The sequence below is a fragment of the Peromyscus maniculatus genome, chromosome 6 (genome assembly GCF_049852395.1).
Source record: "Peromyscus maniculatus bairdii isolate BWxNUB_F1_BW_parent chromosome 6, HU_Pman_BW_mat_3.1, whole genome shotgun sequence".
NCBI classification, from domain to species: Eukaryota; Metazoa; Chordata; class Mammalia; order Rodentia; family Cricetidae; genus Peromyscus; species Peromyscus maniculatus.
Window position 1 is genome coordinate 87,950,090 of NC_134857.1, and position 25,258 is coordinate 87,975,347.

Consider the following 25,258-nt stretch of genomic DNA (forward strand, 5'->3'; position numbering starts at 1 on the left):
GTCTTCAGCTAGCCTATGAGACCCTAAGTAGCATGTAAGTCATGCCACTAAACAATGAGATTGCATATCATACCCATATACCCACTACTTGATCTAAGTAGCTTTAAATGTTTACTGTGTGTGTGTACGCACATGTGTGTACCATGGTGCACGTGTGGAGACCAGAGGACGACTTGTGGGAGTTGGTACTATCTTTCTACTCTGTGGATCCTGGGGCTGTTAAGCTTGGTGGTAAGTACCGTTTTACCCACTGGGCCATTTCACCAAAGCATCACTTTATGAGAACTGAAACCCCTGTAAACCTTTCCTTGGCTGAATTTCCCTTCTTGCCATAATGTCCTCCTAAGCATGTGTCCCTAAACATGTTTATGTGATTTTTAAGTGCCATTTTTTTAAATGTGTTTATAATTTCCATGCTACCTAGTAACAACCTATCCTGAGCATCCCTGACCTCAGTGCCCCATAGTAATCCACGCAAGCATCAGCTCCCAGCAGGCTGGGGAATCGGCAACTCATGTCTGTGACTCCGTGTCAACGTAGGACTTGGCCTAAGAAGGCACCTTGGAGTTCAAGCCCAGCCCCTTCTCCTTCTATCAAACTCACTTTGTGAGGGAAGGGATCTCTGGTTCAGAAACACAAAGTGACTTGCCCAAAGCTCAAAGCAAACAGCAAAGCAGGCATGGGCCTACCCAGGGCTTCACCTATCAGCTGGTGGCTCTCAGGTTGTACCTATCTGGGGGTTGGTCTGAGCACTGTGTGTCCACACTGCGATTTTGTTAATTGGGAGAAAGTTACATACATTTCAAGGGAAAGGGGTTACACAAAGGGTTAGCTACCAGTAGACAGAGATTATGAGTGCCTCCACACAGCCTCTCCACTGTAGTAAGGGCTGAGTAACCTCAGTTTTAGAACTACATCCTGATAGGCTTACATTTATTATGGCCTTTCCCACAATGGTAGTTTTCATTTAGCAAAAGCAAACTTGTGTTCAAGCTAAGTCCCAGATGTGGAAATAGTGGTCTTCCACTCCTAGCCCTCACCCCCTAATGGAACCTCTCCCAGCACAGATGGCAGATGCCCCCGGCCTGCCCATCCCATCTGGTGCACATCTCAATGCAGAGTTGCCATGCCTTCCCTCAGGCGTCTCAACTGGATTGGGGTGCTTTTCTGGGGAAGCTCACCCACCCATCCCATGCCCTCCACTTCCTCCATCCATGCCCCTCTTCCCCAGTTTAAAACAGCTGGAAGCTCTAAACAGCTGAAGTCTCACTTAATCCTGAGCAAATAGGCTAGGGCTGGGGGATGGGGCGCAAATGAGGGGTGGAAGCAGAAAGCCCTGGCTGGGGCTTACTTCTAAAGTCAGGTATCAGGCATCTTTGGGGCTCTGGAACAGTGTAAGCATCTTCCACATCTGCAAGACTTCTCACCCTGACAGACGGTTGTCTGCCTGACCATTCTGAACTAGGGAGAAATTTCCAGGCCTAATCATAGGCCTGCAGTCTCAGTGTTCAGGAGGCTGAGGCAGGAAGATTGAGAGTCCAAGGAGTCTGGGATAAATGGTGAGATCCCGTCTCAAAACCAACAAAATAGAACTAGGAGAAAAGCAATGTGTCTTACCTGCCACATCTCAATCATAGGACTTCCCCTAAGGCAGCAGTTCTCAACCTGTGGGTCACAGCCCCGTTGGGGGTTGAACAACCCTTTCATGGGGGTTGTATATCAGGGATCTACATTATGATGCATAACAAAACTCCAACTAAGAAGTAATAAGGAAATAAGTTTATGGTTGGGGGTCACCATGACATGAAGGACTGTGTTAAAGGGTCACAGCATTAGGAGGGTTAAAAACCGCTTAAGCCTCTGCTCACCCTGCAGCAAGGGACAGCAGGGGGGACCCTGCTCTTGTCCAGGAGCCAGGACCCCTCTACTGCCAGCTCAAGCCACCAGCACAAAGCTTGAGAGGAGGCTGATAGGGCGTGGATAACTTCCTCTTCGATACAATAGTAGTAAGAGGTGGGCCTTTCAGCGGGTGACTGAATCATGAGGGCTCTTGCCCTTGTGACTGGAATTTGTTTTTAGGTAAGAGATGGGAGGAGCCCTGGGGAGACAGTCCAGTCAGTAAAGCGCTTGTCACACACACACAAGCATGAGGACCTGAATTTGATCCCCAGCACCTACGTAAGCTGTGTATGGTGGCATCCTCTTGTCATCCTAAGCATTAGGAAGATTGACAGGTAGATCCAGCCTAGTCTACTTGGCTTTTATTCAGGCCAGTGACAAACTGCCCCAGAAAACAAACCTCTGGCCTTAACACTCTTGCACACACATATGCATGCATTCCTTCACACATATGTACACACACACACACATACTTGCATATGCTCCTGCACACATACAGGCTCATACACTCATGTGTATGCACATGCAAAGACCTAGGAGGGAGCATGTTTGCCCTTAGCCTGTGTGAGGATATTTTAGAAGGTACCACCAATGAGGAGCACCTCCTCCTCGACAGACAGTAACTTGGTACCTTGACCTCGAACTTCCAGCGTTCCCAAACTGTGGGCAACACTTTTCTGTGGTCCATTACATTTTTCATTGTGGTGACAGCGTACCTGAGAAACACCATGTAAGAAGGAAGATACAGTCCAGGTAAGTGACCTACAGTGGAAGAGCATGAGCCAGCTCATCACACTAGGCAGGAAGTAGGACCAGACTATAAAAACTGAAGGGCTGCCTGCCTTCAATGACCTACTTCATCCAGCAAGGCTCTATTTCCTCTGTGTGTGTGTGTGTGTGTGTGTGTGTGTGTGTGTGTGTGTGTGTGTGTGTGTGTGTGTATTTTGGTTTTTTTGAGACAGGGTTTTTCTGTGTAGCTTTGGAACCTATCCTAGATCTCCCTCTGTAGCCTAGGCTGGCCTTGAACTCACAGAAATCAGCCTGCCTCTGCCTCCTGAGTGCTGGGATTAAAGGCGTGTGCCGCCACCGCCGCCGCCACCGCCACCACCACCACCCGGCTAAAGCTCTACTTTCTAAAGGTCCCACAACCTTCCAAAGTAGCATCACCAACTGGGGACCGAGTGTTCAAATACATGAGTCTATGGGCGGCATTTAATATTCAAAAGATGATGGCTCAAGCCTGAGGTATCTAAACATAGCTGATACAAAACTGTGACGGGGCCCAAATATATTTGGGGATGAAATAAATGGATGGTGCAATAATCGCACATGGGCCAAGACGCCATTCCTATTTCAATCAGAAATAGTTTTGCCAGGGACCAGAGGGGTTTGGGACTGCAGGTAAGTGATCCAGGAGGGAGCTACGATGGGGAGTCCAATTTCTCTGTGGACAGGAACACAAAGCTGGCACAAGCTACACCCTACTTGAGCGATGCTGTTACCTCCAGTAACGTGTGTCCTTCCACGGTGGAGGAGAGAGAGCTATCTGCACAAAGCTGAAGTTCAGAAACAGCTTGTTCCCTGTTCCTATCATCCCCACCCCCCAAGTGGTGACGCAGAGCAGGGAACAGAAAGTCTTTCCCCTGGTCGCTAGTAGAGTGAAGCGCCCTTGTGGCAGGTGACCCAAGGGCTGGGGTTATCCACATACAGCAGGAGTCACATGGAAGATTCAGTGTCTGCTGAGGACCTGGTCCACATTAGTGATGTGTCTTCAATATATCTGCACCTGCTTTTCCTTGGTGACTCTAAACTTTATCCCCTCTCAGGGAACAAAGCCCATAACTATACAACAAGAGACACTGCGCTGAGTGACACCATCCCCGGGGAAGTTAACACATTGTTTGCCAAGCTTCACATGTTGGCACATGCTCCCTGGTGCTCAGCTTTTGAGGGGGGATGGAGCAGGAGGGCCCTGGGGAAGGACGAGTCAGTAGTAGGAGACACACAGTGCAGATAGAAGAGTGATCCAACTTTTGTTCTTCCCAGTTTGGATCTGGACACATCCTCCCTGAACTGCTTGCCTTAGAAGCACTGGCTGCCTGCCTTACCTTGTTCTCTGCCACGAACACTAGCCAGAGAAAGCAAAGGCTTTGCCTGTCCTTCATGCCAGCTTCTCTCAGCAAAGAGAATAAAACGGCCCACTTACTTTTATCGCTCAAAGGGTTTCCTGGGAAATGGACTATTAGTTCCCCTAATGTAAAGATAATAGGCTTGTCCCCTTTGGCAAATGGCACAGGCCCAGCACAAATGAATTCACAGAACCATCATGAGCCCTCCCAGCAGACGGCAAATGGAGCAGGAATGAGTGGGACTAGGAGAGGAACTTTGGAGCAGCCTGGACCCCACCCCACCCCCACCTGTGAGCAGTGAGTCTGAGAAGAGCCCATTCAGACCCTTGTAGTCCTGACTTTCTTCTCGCCTTATCGGGCAGGCTAGAGCTGGATACCATCAGCAAAGTGAAGTTGTTTCTAGCCAAGAAATGTCAGAACAATGCTTCCAAACAAGCTTTCCCAGTAGAGGATTCCCAGGCCCTTCCACCCATCACTGTGGAGCTCCCTGCTAGAAAACACCACTCCCAACTATACCTACCAGCTTCGCCTCTTGCCTGAGTTGATGTCTTTGAGGTGAGGTGGATACTATGATACGGAGGGGAAAACCTCAGCATCCTACAGGGAAAGGATGCCAGTCAACATGTTGGTTGGACTAGTCTGAAAGTCAAGGGCGCTATAGATCAAGGGCAGAGTGCTTCCCAGAGAAACAGGACTTCTGCTGGTTCCTTTCCAAGCATCTACCTCCCCATGCCCTCTCCACAGTCTCCATCTCCAGCCCCCAGGACTGAAACTTCTGCAGGAACAGTACTTTGGGGACTTTATCAGCAAATGGGGGACCATGGTTCTCAGTGAGCAACCCTGAATTTGCCCCCCCCCACACACACAGTACTGGGCTCCTCTAGAGCTGCGCTCTTAACCCCAGGTAGACAAAAGACCTGCTCTGGCACATTCTGCAAGGCAGAGGCAGCAGGGCATGGAGCCTGTGTAGGCTGTGCTATATTGTTATAACACCTCTTTGCTTTTCCTGGGTACATCTCTAATCTAGGCTATATGCCCCACGAAGGCACAGGGCCTGGTTGGTACCGTTTTGTTTTATTTTGTTTTGTTTCCTCCAAAGGAGTACTGGCCAATGCCAGCCAGGTATCAGGAGTCCATTACTACCTTGATTAGTCAGAGTGTGGCAATGGGCATAGCTCTACTCAGGCTGGCCCCATGAGTCTGTGCCATGAGTGTGTCACTTGCAGACCATTTTTCCTGCCTAAGGCTCTGCTTCTTTCCTGCCATTCTGGGACTTCATCTGAATTTTGGTGAGCCCCAGGACTGGCCCATGCAATCACTTTCCCTGACTTCCGTCTCTCCTGTCCCATCTCTGAAGCCATGGAAGGACAAACAGGACAGCAGGGACGGCCTCATCAAGAGTTCAAGGGCAACTGTCAAGCCCTTCCTCTTCTCTATACTGTTGGGGGGTCTGGATGCCATGAGAAGGGACAACAGAGGAGGAGAGGCTCTGTCTAGAGTCATGGAGACTTTCTCTGAGCCACGCTTGGGCAAAACTTCTCCACCCAGAGCTACCGTGAACTTTGACAGTCTCTATGGGGTCCCTTGGCCCATCCAAAACTCCTGTAGCAGAGATTGATGGTGCAAGAATCATTCTGCGCTTCAGACAGGGACCTACAGGCTAGAGGGCATAGAAGGATCCAGATACCTTCCAACTATAAACAGGTTCAATAAGAGGGATGGATGCATCTCCATCAGGAGAAAGTAATGAGAAAAATTGCCTGAGAACATGGACGGTTCAGTCCAGGGGAAGTTTAGTGAGCAAAAGAGTGGGATGGGCCAGTTTGCTGATCGGCCTCCTCCTCATCCTCTTCTTCTTCCTTCTCCTCTTTTCCTCCTCCTCCTTCATCGTTTTGTTGGAGCTCTGAGGCGACAGCCCGGGCCTCCTTTTCCTCTGCCAGCTCTTCAAGCTGCTGCTGTGCCAGGAGTTGGCCCACCAACTGCTCCAGGGCCTCCAAGCTCATCCTCTGCAGGCGCTCCTCGTGCTCTTGCCTCAACAGCCCCAGCACGGCCTTGGCATCCTTGGGCCCAAAATGTTTGCCTAGGACCTGGCCCAGCTGGAGCCACAGGGGCTGGGTCTGGTGGGTCTGGTCCAGGGCTGCCTCCTCTGGAGGCAGCATGATAACATTGATGGAGGCATTGGGCCCAATGCTGTAATCGGAGAGGTGTTTGTCATCAGCCAGGAGCTGGCCACGGAACAGCAGGTGCTGCTGCTTCTCTGGCACCTGCAGGTGTTGGGAAACCAGCTTCTTCAGTGTGGCCACACTTTCTTTTCCAGATACCTTCAGGCTGCATCTTCGGCCCAAGAGCAGCTTGACCGTGAGGAACATTGGGCCAGAGAGAAATCAGGAGGGATCCATGCTCTGAGAGTTGCCCTGAAGGTAAAGGGCCCTATAGGTGACCCTGTCACGAAAGGGCCACTGCTCCCAGCAGGGCAAGGGCCCAGCCCACATGGACAGCCACTAGCTAATGCACAGTGATGTCACAATGCCGTGGGAGGGCTCATTTCCACAGCAGAACTTTAGGGACAGCAGAGGAACATTGTAGTCATAAAGCATCTTTCCTTCGTGAGGAAAAAGGGGAGAAGAGGTGGTGGTGGTGGGGAGGTGACCAGGAAAGATAATGTAAAGAGAACTGAAACAGAGAAAGAGGACTGGAAAGGCACCGTGTCAACAGCATGTCTGCCAATTTTCTCAGCACATGCCTTGGGTACTTTCCGGGTGTTAGCAGGAGAGACCACAGAGACCTAGGAATTCTAGCACTGAAAAACAGGGCAGGACCACTAGTGGTGTCTGTCTTATATCCATAGCCTCAACTTAATCCACGTGACCTACGGGTGCTTTGATAATTCCTACCTGTGGGAGGGGAATTGCAGGCTCATTTAATCCCACAGCGAGAGGCACATAACTGGGTCTTCATGGTGGCCTTGCCTTCCCTCCTAAAACAACCTCTGCTCAGTATCTTCCATGTGCCAGTCACTGAGCAGACTCTGGGCTTCAGAGGCACATGAGGAGCAGGATGCTTGTTGGGCACTTGAGTGTTGCATTCCGCAAGTTTCACTGCAACACGTTGCTTTTCTTGCACCACACCCTTCGCGGGGGTTGTCACGTGTTAGCCTGCAAGGATGGCACTGTCTTGGCTGAGAAGTGAGTGAGCTTAGAGGAGAGCTGATGTCCCTAATGGGTGTGCTGACTGCATCGGGGGCTTTCTCGGGTCTCCTTAGCACCCAAGTCCTCCCTTTCCCTCACCTTTCCCCTCCTCCCTCCCTGCCTTACTCCTTTCCCTTCCACCACCCTGACTCTACAGAGGATGACAATGCTGACAGCCACCGCAGCCTTCCTGAGTCTGCCCTTCCACAGTTCCCGACCCCACCCCCTACACCCCACCCCCTGTGCCAAGGTTGCTCAACCTTCACCCCTGTCTTCTGATCTTGTCATCTAACAGCAGCTGAAAGAAATACCCGTAAGTACCAGGACTGTCACCTCCGCTCATTCTTCTCCCGCTCCTGTGTTCTCGCTCTTGGCAGGTGACCCAGATTCTGGTCCTGGATGGCTCAGCACTTCCAAGTCGGGAATCCTAGCCAATGAAACTCCTGTTGTTCCTCCTCTTCCTGAAGATTCCTCCAAAGCTCACCTCCCCTCTGGCTCCCACTGCCCCCAGTGACTGAGGCTCTTGCCTCCCTACAGCCACCGCTCCGACTCATTGTCATCCCAATCCAGCTGCCACCTTAGACCCATTCAGTACACAGCCAAAAGGATGATCCTAAAATTACTGTGAGTCCTCTAAGTTTAATTCTTTTGCTTTTGGAATAAAAACAAGTTTTCCTGGCTGTAGCCAGAAGTTTTCCTGGCTGTAGCCAGAAGTTTTCCTGTGTCCCACCTGGTCCTGTAGCCGTTCGGTCCCAAATAAACACACAGAGGCTTATATTAATTACAAACTGTTTGGCCTATGGCTCAGGCTTATCCTTAACTAGCTCTTACAACTTAATTCAACCTATTTCTGTTCATCTGTGTTTTGCCTGTGTTCCATTACATCTTGCTCCCCCCTGCCCCACTCCCCGGCAGCGCTCAGCCTTTCTTCTCTTTGTCTCTCTGCTTGGATTCCCCGCCTGGCTCTATTCTGCCTTGCCGTAGGCCACAGCAGCTTCTTTATTAACCAATGGTAGCAACTCATATTCACAGCGTTCAGAAAGACCATCCCACAGCACCTGGCGTGGTACCTGAGGTCTTCATGGCCTGGCCTCTAGCTTAGCATTCCAGCCTCTCCACTTTTCATCCTTCACTCCAGCCACATTAGCCTGCCTTTGTCTCTGCTTGCTTTCCCTATTTGAACTCTACCAACTCATCCTGCAAACTCGGTGTGCCTTAGAATCACCTCCTCCATGAAGCTTTCTCTGCTTTCCCCAGCCTCGGGCAAAGGGAATCCTACATCCATCCCTCTGTGCAGTCAGTCATTACTCCACTAGTTAGTATACCCAGCATAGACATTCCCATCTCTCCCTCTGACTTTCAATAGCAGGGTCTGTGTCTCTCCCATCATGATACCTCCCATACACCAAGTTTTATATACAGATGTCCTTGTGCACATATTTATTGGTAGAAGAGATTCAACTTAGACATGCTGAGCCATGCAGAGTCATACAGGACCCAAGTACATACATAGGCTATGAAAAGACATAAACTTACCTGTAGCCTCTCCTTCACCCTGCCTCTCCCCCTAGAAAGAGGAAAATCCAAAATTATATAGAAAATAAAACAGAAAGTGATATCAGGCTTTACCAAAGGCTCTTCTATAATACTTATGTAAATAGCCAGTTCCCCGGGAGAGTGTGAAGGAAGTCTGAATTTGCAAGTGTGCACACAGTGTGGGAGGGGCTGCGGGCTCTAGGGTGGAGATGCGGGCATCCATGCAGATGAAAGGAGGGATGAGCACAGCTACCGAAGGGCCATTTAAGAATCCCTTGAGAGGAGGACCCCCTGGTGGACAAACCACTGGATAGACAGGATTGGAGCATCCTATGGGTGATGCCCAAGCAGTACTAACTAACCCACAAAGGCTTCCTGGAGGGTGAGGTCTAAGTGGTCTTTCCAGGGCACAGAGGAAGGAAAGGCAGGGAGGGGACTAACTTGTAGTTTGCCCTAACTGCAGGGCTTCTGGAGGGAGTGGGGAGCATCCAGGAGGAAGATGATGTTAGCCGTCTGCCCCCAGCCTCCCCTTGAAAACCGTTTATCCAGGCTTGAGCTGCCCCAGCCATGAGGCATCTCTAGAGATGGCCTCTGGAGTTGGGCTCCCCAAAACGAAGCACATAAAAGCCCTAACACAGTTCTTTCTCCAAAGCTAGTGACTATGTACAGGTAGTTACACCTATGACCGAGAATGCGGGGGCCACGAGGACAATAACAAATTGAATTAGTGATATCCATACATGCTAAGAGAAATGGTCACTCTCCCCTGGAGTCTCTACTGCCTCCTCAAAGAGGACAGAAGAAGCACCTGTCTGGACACTGGGCTTCTATTTGGAGTCAGGAAATATTCCAAGCACCCCACCACCATGCAATTGCTTATCTTAATTATGCAGTTAACATGAGCAAATAAAATTGTGTAGTCAAAGCATGCAATCAATGATTGTTAGAAGGGAAGATAGTCTGGAATGAGTGGGTTTGTGACTTGGGAAAGGAATCAGTGTGTGCAGAAAATGTTCAGCTTTCTCTTAAAAATACTGCAAAAGGCATTAGCATCATTGGGATGTCCGAGTGCAATGTCTGAGGAGAAGATGAGCAGGGTGAAGATGTCTGAGCATTCAGATTTCTGGGATCTTCTAGTGCTCCTGGGTGGGCTAACTGAACCGTGGTGCAAAGAGATCACAAAATGGGATCTGTTGTCCACCCGCTGCCCTGGGGCCTGCCTTTAGCTGGGTTGGTCTCACCTCTAGACAATAGGAGGATAATCAATGCCCAGCATCCTTCTGAAGTTGCTATGTGAACCCACAGCATCTGACCCACAGAGATATTAAACACAGGATTCAATTTACAGATGGAAATGGGAGTTCCTATTGTTGTTCTGTGACAGGGAGGAAAGAGCCCACTACACCTGGAAATCTGCTCACAGTGACTCCTCACATAGTCCTGTCTGTACAGGCGGGTGGGCAAGGCAGTCTTCTGCAGACTGGCCTAGCTTGGAGGGGAAGATGAGGTGAGTTCATTGACAGCTGAGGGGGGCTAGAGTGTTGTGGAATATTACTTTAACTAGGCAAAGATGTGTTGCGTTTGTTTATGCTGCATTTGTTTAACTTTGTAAAGATGTGTTGTTGCTTTGTCTTACTAAAGCACCTGATTGGTCTAATAAAAAGCTGGACGGCCAATAGCTAGGGAGTAGAGGGATAGGCAGGGCTGGCAGGCAGAGAGAATAAATAGGAGGAGAGAGAATGGGAGCACAAGAGAGAGAAGAGAAGAGAAGAGAAGAGGAGAGGAGAGGAGAGGAGAGGAGGGGAGGGGAGGAGAGGAGAGGAGAGGAGAGGAGAGGAGAGAAGAGAAGAGAAGAGAAGAGAAGAGAAGAGAAGAGAAGAGAAGAGAAGAGAAGAGAAGAGAAGAGAAGAGAAGAGAAGAGAAGAGAAGAGAAGAGAAGAGAAGAGAAGAAGGGAGAAAGAGAGGGAGGTGCCTGGATCAGCTAGTCAGGCAGACACCCACCAGCCAGCCAGACACAGAGTAGAACATACAGAATGAAAGAAAGATAAAAAGCTCTGAGACAAAATGTAGACAAAGAGAAACAAGTTAATTTAAGTTTTAAGATCTAGTGGGTCAAGTCTAAGATAAGGTTGAGCACTCATAACCAATGTTAAGTCTCCTTGTTTTGACTTGAGAGCCGGTTGGTGCTCCAACAGGAGGCCTGCTACACTGCAGAGTGCAGAACTCTCTGCTGCCTCCTCTCTGATGCTGGAAGAAGGCTTATCGGGGAGGTAAGTTAGGACCTCCGTCCACCTGACCCCCAACAGAGTGCTGTCATCGGACTTGAAGGAGGTCAGTCTGACTTTGTAGGGAGTGCCAAGGATTAGGCGACAACCGGACTCAAAGCAAGAAGACCTAGAAACAGCCCGAAGTAGGAAGGAAGAAGGCAGGCATAAGAAAGTCAGAAGGGGAAATACTTAGCAAGGGGAGACCCACAGAGTGGGCCAGGGAGCACCACCAGGGAGGGGGATAAAGAGAGAAAAGAAGGGGAGCTGCAGGGGCAGGAAGAAGTTCATGTGAAGTTCATGGCAGGCTGCTCCTCTGAGAACTCCATCCTCTTCCCCTCTCCTTAAGAGCGGAAAGAGTTCATGGGAAAGGTTGTCAGGGAAAGTGGGATCCATCCGGAAAACTGTTTATCCCAGGGGGCTTAGAGCCTACAGTCTTTGGTTCCAGGCACTCCCTGCCGCCTCCACCTCGGGGAGCCTTGCCGCTCAGAAGCATGTCTCAAGCACCATGCTCATCCCCCATAAGGCCCAGGAGAACCCCATGCTACTAACAGCAAATCCTCAACCCTGTGACAATGTCCACTCTCAGGCCTACCCTGTGCGGCTGTCTTTTTTGGGGGGTTGGGGGTAGAGGGTTGAGACAGGGTTTCTCTGTGTAGCTTTGGAGCCTGTCCTGGAACTCACTTTGTAGACCAGGCTGGCCTCGAACTCACAGAGATCCACCTGCCTCTGCCTCCCGAGTGCTGGGATTAAAGGCATGCGCCACCACAGCCCGGCCCCTGTGCTGTCTTCTGTAGGAGACGTCTCTTGAGGCTGCTCCACTCCACAAGCCGAGCTCTGAATAAGACAGGCAGCTCTTTAGGGGACTCTGAGCAAGCAGAAATGGCAGAATTTATGCGACTCCAAGAGCCCAGAGGAGCCCAGGTGGAAGAGGACAGGGGTAAGACAAGCTCTTGTTAGCAATCAGCAGTCCTGGTGTCTGTCCAGACCTCCATTCCCATACCTAACAACCCGAGTCCTGTCCCATGCTGCCATCCCAGAGCCCTGGAGAAGTTAGAGGCCTGTCTGCAGTCAGCTGGGGGAGCCTGATAGCCTAGTCTCAAAGCCAAACACAACTCCCACCTTGTGACAGCTAGCTGTGGCCACTAGATGTCACTGGTGACCTCCTTGGCCAGCTCCTTGGCCAGCACGGCCAAGCTGCTGTGAAACCTGGCATTCAGGACTGAATCTCGGGTACAGAGCCTTATCCTGACATGAGCTCCCACCTCTCACAGACTGCTGGTTATTCCTCTGTCCAGCCCTTGTCAGTCATGCCTGTGATATAGACATAAGGACCCACACGGAACAGGATTCTGGGCCAGGAAGAGGTCAGTCAGGTACATCCTTTTGGGGGACATATAAGCCTGCCACTTCTGTGCCTAAACTCCTTCTAGGGCGAGGAAGGAACTACTGACACCAAAGGGTGTAGGGTGGGCCTATCAGAGGTCTTTGTTTGGGAGGGCCTTGGGACGTGCTGAAGGAGTCATAGAAGGCAACAAGAGCATCTTGGCTAAGCGTCCAGTCAGCACAAGGCTCCATGGAAGTGTGGAACCTGAATGGGTTGGACAAATGCTTCCCTATCTCCAAGGTGACTGTTCCTTTGAAGACTATGCCATCAGCCTGAGTGGCAGGAATTCTCTACCCTGCAGCTTTGATAAGATGTGATATAGTAGAATCAAGGAAAAGGAAGATGTCCATAGAACTAGAGTGGTGTCTTCCCACCTTCCCTTCCCTTCCAGAATGGAAGATGCAGCAACTGAGAGCTTGAGTTCCTCTCCAGAATTTGCAGCTGGTCTAGACACAAGCTGCTCAAAAGAGGCTGGCAGTAGGTAGGTGGCCAGGGAATGGGAGGGCCTGGCTAAACTGAGGCTGAGGACTCAAGTCCATTGGCTACCTGGTAGGATGGCAGCCGGCTATCAGATGTCAGGCTCAGTTGAGAAGGGAGCATCTGCAACAATGACCCTGGGGTTAGCAAGCTGAGTGGGAGAGTCAAGGCAGCCCTGAGTTCCTTTCCTGCCAGTCTGTGCCCAGTGAGAAAGCGGGGTGTCTCTCCAGGCTGGATGCCTATGGGGAAATAGAAATGAGCCCCTGGCCTCTGGATCTTGGCTGAGCTTGGATGCTGAACATGGTGTTTCCAGCCCTGAGACTCTCCTGCTCCTTGCTGGGTCAAGATCAAAGTCATAACAAGGCTAGGTTCTTGGCCTGACAGGAGCCAGTGGCCCATGAGTGGTAGAAATCCCCGGGATTGGCTGTTCCAGGTCACAGAGTATCCTGAGCTGTCTCAGACTACAATGTATGCTTTCCACTTGACCCCCTCTCCCCATCCCCCTGCAAGAACATGTGGAGTGAGTACAGGATTCAGGGCTCTATCTGTGGAGACATTTCTGATAGGGGGCGCTAAGAATGATGAGTGCTGCCAACTAACAACAAAGAGAGAATCAGCTTTGGTTAGCCCATGCAGATGCTGAATTAGCCAGGAGCAGGGAGATAGACAAGATGACCCAACCGCATAAAACCTTGAGAAGCAGATGACTTGGAGAAGACTTTGTAGTGAATATAGGCAGAGAAGCCCCAATAAAGAGGCCCTGCCCTTTTGTACAGAAGGACTCACTTACACAATAGGTAGAGGATGTCTAATATGTGTTCACCATATGTTCTGATTATATGAAGAAGTGCTGGGGTGGTCCCACTGTAGCAGAGACAGAGACCCTGAGTTACAGTGTCACGTGTTGTTAGAAGAAAAGGGAAGCTGAAAGAACGAGAGATTGGGGGCCCACAAAGGTGTCTTGCTAATTGCCAGCCTATTGGGGAGGGGTCTCCATAACTGGGGGCTCTGGAGAGAATGCCATCAAGAGAGCTGGCCCTGAGCCCAAAAAAGTGAGGCAGGAGGGCCATAGGGAGCCACTTGGGGAGAGTGGTCCCTAAGACCCTAGCCAAGTTTCTGGGCCCCAGATGAAAAGTGAATCACTGGTTCCCCCTGGAGGGGAGTAGTCAGTCACCCTGTAAAAGTTTATTTTTATACATGTCTGATCTATTTCACATCCGCTCAGATATTTTGACACATATACAGGAAATGTAACTCTCCCCCATATGGCAGTGTTTGGTTGGCCAGGCCTGAGGAAACTCAATAGGGTCACAGAGGAACAGAGGGGGAACAGCAGCATCAGGGAAGAATGCCAGAGGCCTGAGGCCTCATGGCCAGGTTACTGGGGACAGGGATCACAGTGAGGTCAATACAGAAATCCTTCTGCCTGAGTACAGAGCTGAGGACCCCAGGTCCTGAGTGTGGTTACGGTTGCTGCTTCCCTGGAAGGGTGGACAGAGGATGAAATGAGTCCGGAAGCAGACAGAGCAAGCAGAGGGATGAGGAGTATGATAGACCAGCCAGGCCTCAGGGACAAAGGCACAGTGGGATGCTGCTGCCACCTGCTAAGTGAGGTGAAGAGTGTCTCACACCCAAGGAGGCAAGAAGGTGGAAGCAAACAGATCGGGAAATCACCAGCTCGAAGCCGAACTCCAGAGTACCAACTAATGACAACTTCTTCTTTCAGTCCTATACACAGGCACCTAGGATCTGGGTCATGAATTGATGCTTCAACGGGTCCTTAAGTGTGTGAGCAAAGAGCTGTGGAGAGCAAGGACCAGCATCTTTCTCCTTTCACACAAGTCAGGGAGGGACTCTTTTCCCAGTCCCCGAATGCTGAGCCCACCCAAACCAGGGAGAAAAAGAGATCAGATTGTGTGCCTCACTGTTCCAAGAGGGAGTAGTTTGTTGATTGTGTGAGGCTTTTGTTTTACGTTTAAATTCACAAATATCACATTCCTATCAGATGTTATAGGAAGGCAAGCTGGCAGAAAAGAGTCTCCTACTCATGAATGGTGATGGAGCAGATGCTCCCAGGAATGCCTTGATGCTGGCATTCGACACCGAGTGTGGGCAAAGGCCTTGGATCAGTCTCTTGTGAAGCATTGTCTTAGTTCTGTGTAGGTCTGAGCACCTCTGACTCTACCCTGTAAGCTCTGCCAAGTGTCCTGGGCCTCCTTCCCCTTGGCTGTGGATGCCACTGACCTGGATTCATCCTGTTGCCTTGGTCAGCATCACTGCCCCCATGGGGGGATGGGGGGGTATTACAGGCTAGTTCAGGATCTCAAGGCGTCCAGTCCCTGCTTGAAGTGGAGTATGTGACGGCCAAGAAGTTCCTAGGCCCTCCCTTCCTCCCCTCTCTTCTGGAAGTCAGTGTGTCAGTGGATGAAGGCTGCACTTGGCCTCACCGCCCCCTATCCCCCCCCCACCTCCCCGTAAATCCTGGCGACACAACAGGAAGGCCCTTTAACTAGCACATAAAAGTGCTTTGGGCTTTCAAAGGCCCTTGCTCTGTGTTTACAGGGGGCCCAAGCTTTTTACGGGCCATTTCCAGGCCTCCTTCCCCTGACCTACTGATGCATCTCGGAGGACTAGTCCGAGCCACGTGACCATGGGGCACAGAAGGAGGAAGAGCCCTCTCCAGCCTGGGAGGTAATGATGACCAAAGGCAAACAGACTGAGCACCCACCCATCCCATGGCCCAGGCAGTCTGCGAGGGTCACACTACCCACCCCCTTCAGGTAGGAGCACTGCAGGACTCACCGAACACTTGTTTGGCCCCTGAGTCATCTGCAGTCACGGAAGCTGAAGATAGGTCTTGGAATGGTCCCAGAAAACATCTCTGTAGGGGTAGCAAGTCCTGAGCTGGGAAGTACTTCAGGCCATGTCACAGGTGGCCAGGCAGTCAAGCTGGCACTGCCGGGACTTAAATAATGGATCCTGGGCACCGTTTTATTAAAGCCCTCAAAAACTACAAGCCTACAGCTCCACTGAACCCAGCTAGTCTGGAGACCGCTTGGAGGGCCTCGGAGCTAAGTGCCAAGGGCTGAGAGTCTCTGTTCCTGGGGACAGGGAACGAAGGGGCAGTGAGGAGCTAGGGAGGAGGCCTCACCAAGGCAGACAGCAGTGAAGCCCCCACCTTGGGTCCTCTCCCGCCATCTTGACTGCCTAGCTCTTTCCCTGCCTGCCCCCCATCTAGCAAGCCTGGCTCTACCTCTCCCCACCCTATGTTGTAGATCAAACCCAGGGCCTCCCATGTGCTAAGCAAGTTATATCCCAGCCACCGGCTTCTTGTGGCAGGTCACAGGCTGAGGCCAGTCTGTGCATGAACAAGCGGTCTTCCTGACTCAGCCTCCAGAGTGCTGGGGTTACCAGCATCCTCGCCACACCGGCCCCTTCCTACCTAGCAGTCTTTCCTTCCCTCTTCCCTGTTCATATTTCTTAGTCTCATTCCTGTCCCCTTCTCTGAGCCAGAGTCCATTACGGATTATTTCACTTTTCTTTCTCCCTGCTTCTCTGTCTTTCGAATTGATCTGATTCCCTCCTCTCTTAGATAGGCTTGTCTCTTCTGATCTCTTTTATAAAAAGTCATAGAATGTTAAGATCCCATGCACACAGGTATGCTGCCAGTGTGTTAAAAACACACAACCGTCCCCTGAAGCTGTTTTTTTTTTTTTTCTTCTTTCCCATTTTACAAGTACGTATCTAGAGGCTCGAGGGATGGGCACACTTTGCTTCGCACTATCCAACCATTATAGGCTAGTTACCTGCCTGTCCTCAGAAGCAGCAATGACCATCAACATTCCCTCCGGTTGCAATACATAGAACTAGAATTTGCCACGGGCATGCTCATATGTATTCATAGAGGTTCATACAGCTTCTTCCTATAGATACTATAGTCAGTACAGTAGCAGCGTGCAAAGAGTATCCTTAGTGCTTCTACTCAAGCACATATTATGTTCACAGTAACCCTATAAAGTAGGTGCTGCCTCTGTCCCCACTTTATAAATGATGAAACTGGGGTGCACAGAGATTAAACAAGTCGTCCACAGCCACACAGCTTGCAAGCGGCCAGTACAAGATTAAAACCTAGTCACTTGGCCTCCAAAGCGCAGACTCCCTCCCTCTGCACAGGGTCCCTCTGTCAGGAAGTACAGAAAGGCCAAACAGGCCTGCCGTTTGCAGAGGTCTGGGAGACTTGCCTGTGGGGTTAGAAGGTGCCCACAGAATGAGTCTGGGCCTGTGTGCCCCTGAAAAGCTCCAAGGCCAAGGGCTGAAGAGGGATGTCATGGGAAGGACTCTGCTGAGACAAGAGATTCTGTCTTATTTCTGAGCTGGAGAGAATAAAGGCCTCTATTGGGAGCCCTGCCCCCAGCTGGCCATTTCCTGAAGAATCTGTCACCTCCCCTTCTGGGAAGGCCCCTAGAACTTCTGACCCACTGGTCCTCTCACCCTTCCTGGGATCTACAGTGGAGTCCTGCCTGAGGAGGGGGCCGTCACCACCACTACCCCACCCCACCACCTCCCGCCCCCATACACAGCCACCATGCTGCTTGCACCACGGCCCCCACAGCTGCTGGGGACTTGGGGCCTGTGCCTGGACCTGGCTCTACCTCCCGGCATGTCTGGAAAATGTGCTGCTGTTGATAGAGTCTAGGGGTCTTGAAATGATACAGTCTAGGGGTCTGGGCCGGGCTCATTTTCTCTGCCAGTTAAAGAATTAAAAGGCAGGAAAGATCTGAAGGGCAGCAGGTTGTAGCAGCAGAGAAATCTCCAGCACCGCAGACAAAATCAACAGTTGAAAAAAGGCATTTATTGCGGGCGAGGAAACACAAGCACACACCAGACACAGAAAAAGACCCTCGGCTTTGCAGACTCGGAAAGCTAAAAGTCCAGTCTCTTCTTGAGGGTGAGGGGGTGCGTGTTAAAGCCTCAGGAGTTTCCCTCCCCTACGTTAGGGTTGGTCAGTTGAAGACAGGATGCTTGATTGGTCCACAACTGTGTCGCGATCCAGCCTTGAACTTGTTGATCCGGTCCATCAGCAGGGGACCTGAGGGTGGGAGACAAAAGCTACCAGGCTTTTGTCTCAGATCTGGAGGGTGAGGAAGAAGCTGGCCGTCTTGGAAATTCACCACCTTTACCACCTAGCCATGGCCCCTCTCCCTATCTGTCTGCCTACTAAGGAGTCTGTCTAACTCCTGGTCTCTCACTGTCATCCTATCCTCCCTCCTAGACCCTACCACAGCACAGATTGGATTAAGAACAAAAATATGAGCTGTGTTTGTTTTAATCAGCTTCAAGACACGGGGGCTTCTAAAGGGAAGGCGAGTGAGCAGGCTGGAGCTGGCCCGCGGGGCAGGCAGGCTGGGCGGTGATGCCATCCCGGGGTCAGGAGCATGCGGAGCCGAGAGAGCATCTGTGGGTCAGATCCGCGGCAGATAAGGGGAGAGGGAGCGGACCTGGGGCCCAGGAGGATGAAAAGGATGGGAAAGAGGGAGGAAAGAGATGCTTTTCCTGAGACATGAGAACTGGGGAGAGGCAGGGCTGCCCACAATCCCCATCCTAGAGCGAGGGGGTGGGGAAGAGCTGGAGAACTTGGGGGGAGGGAGGGGTGTGAAGTTTGGGGCGCTTCCTGGAGCCTAGAGGAACAACAGAACGTAATTTTTTTTAAAGGAGGGCCTTCCTCCTAGTCTGTAAAGTGAAGGATAATGGGAAAGAGAGGGGGGTCCGTCAGTATTCTTCACTCACTACCCAGTGACAGAAGGGCCCCCTGCCAGTGCTGCCATAGAGCCCAAGCAAATGGTGTGGGTTTTTTGTGCCCAGGCACGGCACACCACCACTCAAGTAGCAAAATGCTATATGTATTCAGAGCCCCGTAAGGCGGTAGACAGATCATCGAGGGAACAAAGGCCTGGCAAAGCGAGAGAGGCCGGGAGACAAAGGACATCCCTGGGGATGGATAACTAACGGCCTGGAGCTGGGGGATGTGGAAGAAGAGCTCCCAAGGGGAGCCAGAAGTCTGGACCCTGCTGCCACGCTCCTCAGAGGCCACGTGTCATCTCCAGGCCTGGGTCTCTTGGTCGATAAGTCAGAATGCTAGCCAGTCCGGCTGGGACTGTGAGATATTTATCAACTTTTCTCTCCAGGGTGTGTGTGTGTGTGTAAGCAAGCCAGAGATCACAGAGATCCATTTGCCTCTGCCTCCCCAAGCTCTGGGATTAAAGGTGTATGCCATTTTTTGTTTGTTTGTTTTGTTTTTGTTTTTTTGTTTTGTTTTGTTTTTTGTTTTTGTTTTCTGAGACAAAGTTTCTCTGTGAAACAGTCCTAGCTGTCCTGGATCTCGCTCTGTAGACCAGGCTGGCCTCAAACTCACAGAGATCTGCCTGCCTCTCCCTCTGGAGTGCTGGGATTAGAGGCGTGCACCACCACCGCCTGGCTTAGGTGTCAATTCTTTAGGTACCACATACCTTGGTTTTTTGAGACAGGATCTCTTGCTAGCCTGGAACTCACCAAGTAGGTTAGGCTGGCTAGCCAGTGAGTCCCAAGGGTCTACCTGTCTCTTGTCTGTATTTCCCCAGCAGTGAGATGACCACTATGCCTGTCTTTAAAAAATAAATAAATAAATAAAAATAAAAAACCTCTAACAACAAAAAAACTGCACATAGTGGCTCCGTTAATCCCAGCACTAGGAAGGCAGAGGCAGGTGGATCTCTGTGAGTCTGAGGCCAGACTGGTCTACAGAGTGAGTTCCAGGACAGGCAAAGTTACATAGTAAGACCGTGTCTTGGGCACTCAGTATGGGTGTGGGAGGGGGTCTGGGAATCAAAGCCAGGCTCTTATGCTTGCAATGAAATTATTTGACTGACTGAGCTATTTTCCCAGCCCACATTTGCCGATGTCTTAAGAAGAAGTCCTGTGAACCACAACTGTTTATGTCCCTACCATAAGTCCATGAGCCAGCAAAAGAGATCCAGGGACCAGTCCAAGGTCGTGTAGGCAGTGGAAGAAGAAGCTGGCACAAATGCCCAAGACTCAGGGTGTTTGGCTAATGTCCCAACTCCTTGGGAGCCAAGTAGCCTCGGGCTAAGTGCACAAGTAAAAAGACCCAGATGGAAACGGGCAATTTGGGCAGAGCTCTCAGAGCCCAGCACAAGCCTGCCGAGCTGGGCAGTGGTACCATCCTGGGGCTAGGAGTGTGTGGAGCAGAGAGCATCTGCAGGTCCGGTCCCTGGCAGATAAGGGAAGAGGGAGAGGGTCTGGGGCCGGGGGTGGGAGGGGTGGGAGGTGTGAAAGGATGAGACAGAAAGTAGGGGCAGGCTTTGAGGGTAAAGGGCCAGGGCGGCCCACAGTCCCCATCCTAGAGTGAGGAGGGTGGATGCATTGGCCCCTTCTCCAACCTGACTCTAACACTCTGGACCACAGCTTCTGGGAGAACAGGGCTCTCGGGGCAGACCCAAGGGAGGGTTTTGATGAAGGTAATGGTAATGATGCTTTGGCAGTAGGAAGAGAAGGAGAAAGAAGCCAGTATCGAGTTCATATGGCTGCGCTTTTGTTTTAAAGTTTTACGTTCTACCCTCCTTAATGATTTAAAATGCTGCTTCCTATTACATAGCATGATGAAGGCAGGAATTCTAGGCAGTCCTGGCAAAGGAAAAATTGTCACACCTATATTCATCCTTCAACTAAAATTGTTAATTAGTCCATAAACCCCACAAAGTTTGGAAACAATTATATTATCTTACCCAGCCTGGGGCACAGCACAGGGCTCCACATGCTGCAAGCATTGGATAATGCCATCATCATTTGGATTGCCAGGCTAGGGTCTAGAACCTCAGAGAGCTGGGCATGGCTGGAGCAAACTGCTGCCTGTTTGGCTTCAGTTTTCTCTTCTGCAGAGTGGGAGACAGCTGCTAGGAGATGCTCTCCTGAGCCCCCCAGCAGCAGTGGTAACCCACGTTTCTGATAGGGCAATCAAGCTTAGGGGGCCGAAGCTTAGGAGCCATAGCTGTGCTCCTGGCCAAAAACTTACTGAGGAGGCAGCTTGCCCACGGGTCAGAAGGTTTATCAGTAACAGCAGCTGCTGACCACAAGAACAGAGCTAACGTGGACATCAACCAGGACACAGACCCAGAGCAAACCCACAGTCCACCATTCCAACCTCTAGCTGAGCCTTCCGGCTCCATTTCTCTGTCTCTTCCTATTGTGTTATCTCATCCTTGTGGTCAGTCAATCCCATTAGCCCCTGCCCTAAGCCAAGGCTGAGGACACATGCATGACCCAGGAAACACGGTGGCTATATTCATGCTGTACAACTTCAAATGACAATGTATGTATCCTATGTATCTCTTGCATCCTGTCCCATGAAGAGGCAATTAGAACTGAAGAAATTGATCTGTGCTACGCACACCGCTCAAGCTCTGGGCACATTTTTTCAGGGTGAACACTTGCCTCCCCCCCCCCCCACACACACACACACAGCCAGTGTTTTCTCTATCACAATCTTTAATTTCCTCTACCATAGAAGTTTTCCAGTCTGGTTCCCCAACTATGTCATGGTCCCCTGGGAACAGAGATTGTCCGTTATTTGGCACGGCTTCAGGTATGGATGGCACATTCAGATGTCACAGAAAAGAAAGCCCGCAGACTACACATTGTCACAAGCTTCTCAGCCCTCAAGGATCAGTCCTGGGAAAGTAGCTCTGCTGACCTGAAGGGACAGAGAAGAAAAGGGGGCTCACCCACCCACTGGATCCTTCTGGCACCCAAGAAGGCGATTTGCCCACGCACCCAGCAACAAGGCAAAGCAGAGACAGAAGGGTTGGATGTAGCCATCCATGGGGTCTGCGGTGACGATGTCAGGACAGGGGCCGTCCCACCTGTCCCAGGGCAGCATCTTCACACTACCTTCTAGGGCGGGACACTGTCTGTCCCCAGCTTTGGGGTGTGGGTAGCCTCTTCCACCCTTTGGTCCTGTTATGAAAGGGGGGGTTGTCACCAGGGTTCTTGGGCGCAAGAAGAGTGTGGGATGACGAAGGAGCCATGGGGGAGGGGTCGTGGCAGTCTTCCAGCCGCTCGTAGGCTCTGTATAGCATCAACCCCATTCCCCAGACCCTGAAAGACACCCGTTGCTGACACCATGGCGTTGAGTTTCCCCTGGGCCAGTTCAGGCTCCTGTCACCAGGCCTGCCAGGAAATTGCTGCTGACACCAAGGGAAGGGCCCCAAGACCAGGAACAGGGAAAGCCGAAGATTGTGGTGTTGAGTTTGTGAAGTTCTGAATGGGCACTAGCCAGGGTGGGAGCAAGCAAGAGAGCAGTAGATCTGAGGAGGCCCTGACCATGATGTCTGGGACCCTCAGTCTCCATCTTGTCCTGTCTCTCCTGGTCTCGCCTCAAGTGCCTGGAGAACCTTGGAGCTTATGGCCAACATGGCTGTATGAAAGGAGACAAAGAGGCATCACTGTCCAAGGGCCATAAGACCCCTTCCATAGCTCCAAAGTTATACAGTTACCCCAGCAATCTCAGAGACGAATGCTGGGGATCCCCTACCCTTGTGCATGCTCCAGGAGCCCCAGAAGCTATAACCTGGGGAGGGATCGTGTCTTCTCTGGCTGATGCTGTCAATCAGGTCTGGCACAGCTTGCTCTGTGCCTTCATCCTGTGTCTGAGTCTTGCCCCACCCTCCCCACCCCACCCCTGTTGTCTGTCTTCTCTGCGGCATTTCTCAAAATTAGCCCTTGCCTTGGCTCCCAGGTGCTCCTGAATGTTCTAAAGACTTTGAGGAAAAACTGGGAGAACTCTGGGGGCAAGTAATAGAGGGTAGGGAGGGGTTTTGAGGCCATCTTCAGATAGTCTCGCTGTTATTGGCCCCTCCACTTCTCCACGGGGAACTGTATTTGTGTTGGGGAGGCTGGGGAAGGAATGACCAGGGCTACAGAGCACACTGGGCCTGCAGAGGCCAAGAAATGTCTATGGATGGATTGTTCTCCATCTGTTCAGCAACCTTTCCTCCAGGGGAGAGTGCTCATCCTCAGGCTGTAACATCCCTAGAGCTTGGTCCTGGATTGGCCCAATCCAGCTCCAGGCAGGAGCAAAAAAAAAAGGCCAGAGGCTGGTGAAGGCCATGCTTGGTATGGGGAAAGGTCAGTCTGGTCAGTCTTGTTGCAAGGAAGCCATAGAAGGTGGCCAGACCTGGACTACAGGGTCAAGATGGTGATGTGGACAGGGCTGCAGCCTCGTGGCACGTGGCTTACATGGATGGAGAATAGTGGGAGTCCCAGAAGGCTCTCGGCAGTTTCAGGTCCCGGGCAGGCCATCTGGAGCTGACCTCAGCAGCCAGCAGCGACACCTCCACGACATGCAAAGGAAAGTCATTCTGCCCACGTAAAGGTCAGGCAGGGTCTGGGCAGGGATTCCAACTTGCTGTTCCCAAATGCAGTACTAACAAATGGCAACTGCTTTAGTTTTCTCATTTTTTTTAATTTACTCAAGAAAAGACATTAAATAACAACCAAAAGCACTTTAAGCACTTTTTAAAAAGAAGAAGGGGGGGGGGAGGTAATCACTGTGATAGAGGTTGAGCCAGGGATGCTCTGAAGAGTGACTGAAAGAATCCTGAGAATGTCCACGGTGCACAGGTCAGGCTCCAGCTCCACGGCTAAGAAGGATCCACGGGAGAGCGGACTCAGCTGTGTGCTCAGGGTCCACGCACCTTGTTCACTCCCCACTGAGACATAAACAGAAGCAGGAAGCAGAAGGAGAGTGATTTCGGGCCCTAGGTCTACCTCTTTATACTGTGTGACTCCACACAAGTGCCTTGGTCTCTCTGTGCCTCTGTTCCCTCATCTCTAAAAAAGAGTTCTGGTGAGAAGTGAGACTGGACACGTGAAGCCTGCTGAACAGCGTATGGCTGTGGCAGTCACCTAGTACACGGTTAGCCAGAGCTGTGATTGTGATTCCAACCAAGTCCAGCTGACGATTTCATATCAAAACAAAGTAACTTCAAACATGCAAAAATGAAACCTGGTTTTATAGTATTAATTACATTGCATAACACTGCTTATTTCCTTTTTTTTAATAAAAGCTTTTCTTTCTTTCTCCCCAGGCCCCAACCACAACCATAGCTCTGGCTGTCCTGGAACTTACTATGTAGACCAGGCTGGCCTGAACTCACAGAGATCTGCCTATCTCTGGTTCCTGAGTGCCAAGATTAAAGGCATGTACCACCACCATGCCCAGCTTATTTTCTTCTTAATTATGAACATGAGTGTCTGTATGAGGGTAAGTGCTGGTGAAGGAGGGTGTCTCTCAGACCTCCTGGAGATGGAGTTACGAGCAGTTATGAGCTGCCTGACTTGGGTACTGGGAACCAAACTCAAGTCAAAGAATATGCTTTCTTAACTGCTAAGGCGTCTTTCCAGCCCCTAGATTCCTTACACAAACTTACCATCCAGAAGCTCTATATCTGAGAATTTATGAATTATGTAGCAAGTATTTATTACATGCTGTTAACTTTCAAGAATGTTCCTGCCAATGGGAAGCAGATAGACGAAGTCCCTGTCCTTATGAATTTAGTCTCATGACAGAGACAGTAAACAAAAAAGCAAATAGATAGATAATATAATTCAAAAAAAAAACCACACCAAACATTCCGCATTGAGACTGTGAAAAATCAAGACAAAGAACAAATCATGAATGATGCCAAAAAGGGCGAACACTCTACTCACAGAGGAACAAAGATAAGGATTACACCAGACGCCAGAGGATGGTGAGGATTTGAAGCATTGACATGAGATACCCAGATTCTGTTTCCGGTGAAATTATCCATCAAAGTGAAAGTGAAGTAATGACTCTCAGACAAACAATGTCAATAGCAATAAGAGCTGTAGGGCAAAATAAAACAGGGGAGGGGGTCAGCACACCGTGGGGAGGGCTGTCTCTTCAGAGACCCCTCTCTAAGAAGCCGCCTAAACACAGTGAAAGAGTGGGACCTGAGTCATGTGAGGGTGAGGGCAGAGGGTGCCCCCCGGCAGAGGGAACAGCAGGACAGAAGCCCTGAATCCGGATAAGGGTATGGTAGCCATCGAGGGGCTCACACAGTGGAAGCACACCAGGCCTTGGGTAAAAAAGACTGGTAAGGCAGAAGCTCAGTTCGCAGAAGGAGCTTTGATTTGCTCTGAGCGTCATGAGATGCTGCGGCCAGAGGTGGTGGCATCCATTTTAAACTTTTGAACGGTCACTCGGGCTTTGGTTTGTGGAGAAGGGACTAGCTGAAGGGCATGGCAGCAGGCCAGGTCCCGGGGTAGCAGTAGACGTCACTGGACTCTGGGCGCATCCAGAAG

At 50.9% G+C, this 25,258-nt stretch overlaps 1 protein-coding gene and 1 long non-coding RNA gene across 5 annotated transcripts; one reads left to right on the plus strand and one right to left on the minus strand.

The window, feature by feature from the left end:
- Positions 1 to 5,804: 5,804 nt before the first annotated feature.
- Positions 5,805 to 6,536, minus strand: Ubl4b (ubiquitin like 4B). The gene has a single exon (XM_006999036.4). It carries the CDS (start codon positions 6,395 to 6,397, stop codon positions 5,822 to 5,824), a length of 576 nt encoding a protein of 191 aa, XP_006999098.4. The 5' UTR covers positions 6,398 to 6,536; the 3' UTR covers positions 5,805 to 5,821.
- Positions 6,537 to 6,591: 55 nt separating this feature from the next.
- Positions 6,592 to 24,148, plus strand: LOC121830287 (uncharacterized). Of its 4 annotated transcripts, XR_013052301.1 has the most exons (7): positions 6,598 to 6,903; positions 7,594 to 7,840; positions 10,137 to 10,259; positions 10,929 to 11,022; positions 11,814 to 11,956; positions 12,795 to 12,884; positions 24,022 to 24,148. It is a non-coding gene; the product is annotated as an uncharacterized LOC121830287 (long non-coding RNA). The 4 variants fall into 4 exon arrangements; XR_013052300.1 differs by having other exon boundaries at positions 6,592 to 6,903; positions 11,814 to 12,884; XR_013052302.1 differs by lacking the exons at positions 11,814 to 11,956; positions 12,795 to 12,884 and having other exon boundaries at positions 6,602 to 6,903.
- The last annotated feature ends 1,110 nt before the right edge of the window (positions 24,149 to 25,258 follow it).